Source organism: Nothoprocta perdicaria, unplaced genomic scaffold, assembly GCF_003342845.1.
Source record: "Nothoprocta perdicaria isolate Ctin4 unplaced genomic scaffold, notPer1 scaffold_545, whole genome shotgun sequence".
NCBI classification, from domain to species: domain Eukaryota; kingdom Metazoa; phylum Chordata; class Aves; order Tinamiformes; family Tinamidae; genus Nothoprocta; species Nothoprocta perdicaria.
Genome location: NW_020455805.1, coordinates 46114 through 48060, shown reverse-complemented (window position 1 = coordinate 48060; position 1947 = coordinate 46114). Strand labels below are relative to the sequence as shown.

General features: G+C 65.2%; 1 protein-coding gene and 1 long non-coding RNA gene across 2 annotated transcripts in view; both read right to left on the bottom strand.

Annotated features, from left to right (window-relative positions):
* Nucleotides 1-1223: 1223 nt before the first annotated feature.
* On the bottom strand, nucleotides 1224-1788 carry LOC112955241. The gene is made up of 2 exons (XR_003250849.1): nucleotides 1579-1788; nucleotides 1224-1381 (listed from the first exon to the last, which is right to left on the bottom strand). It is a non-coding gene; the product is annotated as an uncharacterized LOC112955241 (long non-coding RNA).
* The window catches only part of PGLYRP2 (peptidoglycan recognition protein 2), a gene marked incomplete at its 5' end in the record, with an annotated part of 4681 nt that continues 4522 nt past the window's right edge, over nucleotides 1789-1947 (bottom strand). The window contains one exon of the mRNA XM_026048515.1: nucleotides 1789-1792. Coding sequence (XP_025904300.1) covers nucleotides 1789-1792 — 4 coding nt within the window. The remainder of the gene's footprint in view (nucleotides 1793-1947) is intronic.

Here is a 1947-nt window from a genome sequence, read left to right as displayed (position 1 = left end):
TCCCCATAACACGAGGACGTCCCCGTCACCCAACCCATCCCCATGGGTGCCCGCACTGCACCCAGCCCTGCACCGAACCGGTCCCTCCGCGTGGCCCCGCCAGGGCGCGGCGGTGGCACCGCTTGTCCCACGGGTGACACGGCGGCGGTGGCGGCGCCGGGTGACACCGCGGGCGGGTGGCCCCCGGGTGCGGGCGGGCGCCGGAGGTGCTTCCGTCGGCGCCTCTTCCCCTCCGCCGCCGTTTCCTCCTGCCACCTGCGCCTTCCTGCGCAAGGCCCCGGGGTTCGGGGTGCCCCCCACCCATGGGTGCACGTGGTGGGGTGCAGGATTGGGGGGGGGAGGTGGCTGCACCCCAAGGCCACCCCGAGGCCATGGTGACAACTTTCCCTCCCTCATCCATCTCCAGGCCAGGAGTGGGAGCGAGACAGCAGCACCCAAACTGGGGGGTCCCAGCACCCCCAATTGCTGGGGTGGGTGCAGGGGGGCAGGGTGGCGGTGACAGCAYTTTTGGGGTCCCTTCACCCACAGCGTCACCCCCCCATGTCCTCGCACTGCTCCCGGGTCCAACGGGCTCCATCCTCCAGGTGCCACCCGCCGCGGAGCATCACCCATAGGTGCCACCCACCCGCGGCCACCACCGTGTGTGTCCCCCCCCAATCCCGTGCCCGTCCCCCCACCCCGGGCACGGTACCTGGGGCGCTCGCTGCCCGAAACGCGGCGCCCGGTTCCTGCCGCCGCTTCCCCATGTGACCGGGCGGGAGTTTCAGTCACACCCTCCCCTCCGCCTCTGCACCCGCGCGGGCGCTCCGGGGCGCCCCAGGGTGCTCCAGGGTGCTCCGGGGTGCCCCAGGGTGCTCCAGGGTGCTCCCGGGGGCCAGGGGAGGGTCACAGCGGTGGCCACGGCACCGCGGTGGTGACCGGGCGCACTGGGGGGCTCCCTGCTGCAATCGCGGGTGGGTGGGCGTCAGTAGGTTTCAGAGTGAACAAGGCAGGGAAACGCCTGGATGTGCCGACTCCCTCACCCCTCCCCAGACCAACATGCTCCGTGTGCAAACACACACGGAGGTGGCACTTTCCCRTGCCTCAGTTTCCCTCTCTTTTATTTCCCCAAACCACTGTTTTTGTACCAGATTTATTGCCCCATTTCCAGCTCTTTGGCTGACCCAGGTTTGGGATCGCGCTGTTATCCATCCGGATTGGTTCCCAGGGACCAGGATCCATCCAGACCCGGAGCCAGCTGGAGCCGGATCCGCCCAGGCCGGTGTCCATCGGATTGGGATGCATCCAGACCACGGTGCTTCCAGGCAGGCACAAGTCAAGCCCGGATCCGTAGGGATCGGGATCCATCCGGACGGGCATCCATCCAGGGATCCAGTCCTCACTGCAAGGCCAACAAGCCGCAGTCATTCCCAACACGCTGCATCCCCCCCATCCCACCAATCCCAACCGCCAGCTCCCTTTCCTTCGCTCCCGTAGCACTTGCCAGCATTAGGTTTCAGAGTGAACGGGCTCGCGTCGCTCACCTGGAAGTCCTACCCACCATTAGGGTCCAGAGTGAACGTGCTCACGCTTGCTCACCTGGCAACGCTGCCGCCGTTAGGCTTCAGAGTTAACAGGTTCCTGCTCGTTCTCCTGGAAATGCCACCATCATTAGGCTTCAGAGTGAACGGACTCGCTCACTCATCCGCAAGTCCCATCACCATTTGGTTCCAGGGTGAACGTGCTCAAGCTCTGTCCCCTGGACCCCCAACCGCCATTAGGTTCCAGAGTGAACGAGCTCACGCTTGCTTAACTGGAACCCCCCCCGCTTTAGGCTCCAGAGTGAACACGCCCACGTTTGCTTAGCTGGAAATCCTGCCACCATTAGGCTCCAGAGTGAACGTGCTCATAGTCATTCAGCTGGAGGCTCCACCACCATTAGGCTCCAGAGTGAACATGCTCATATTC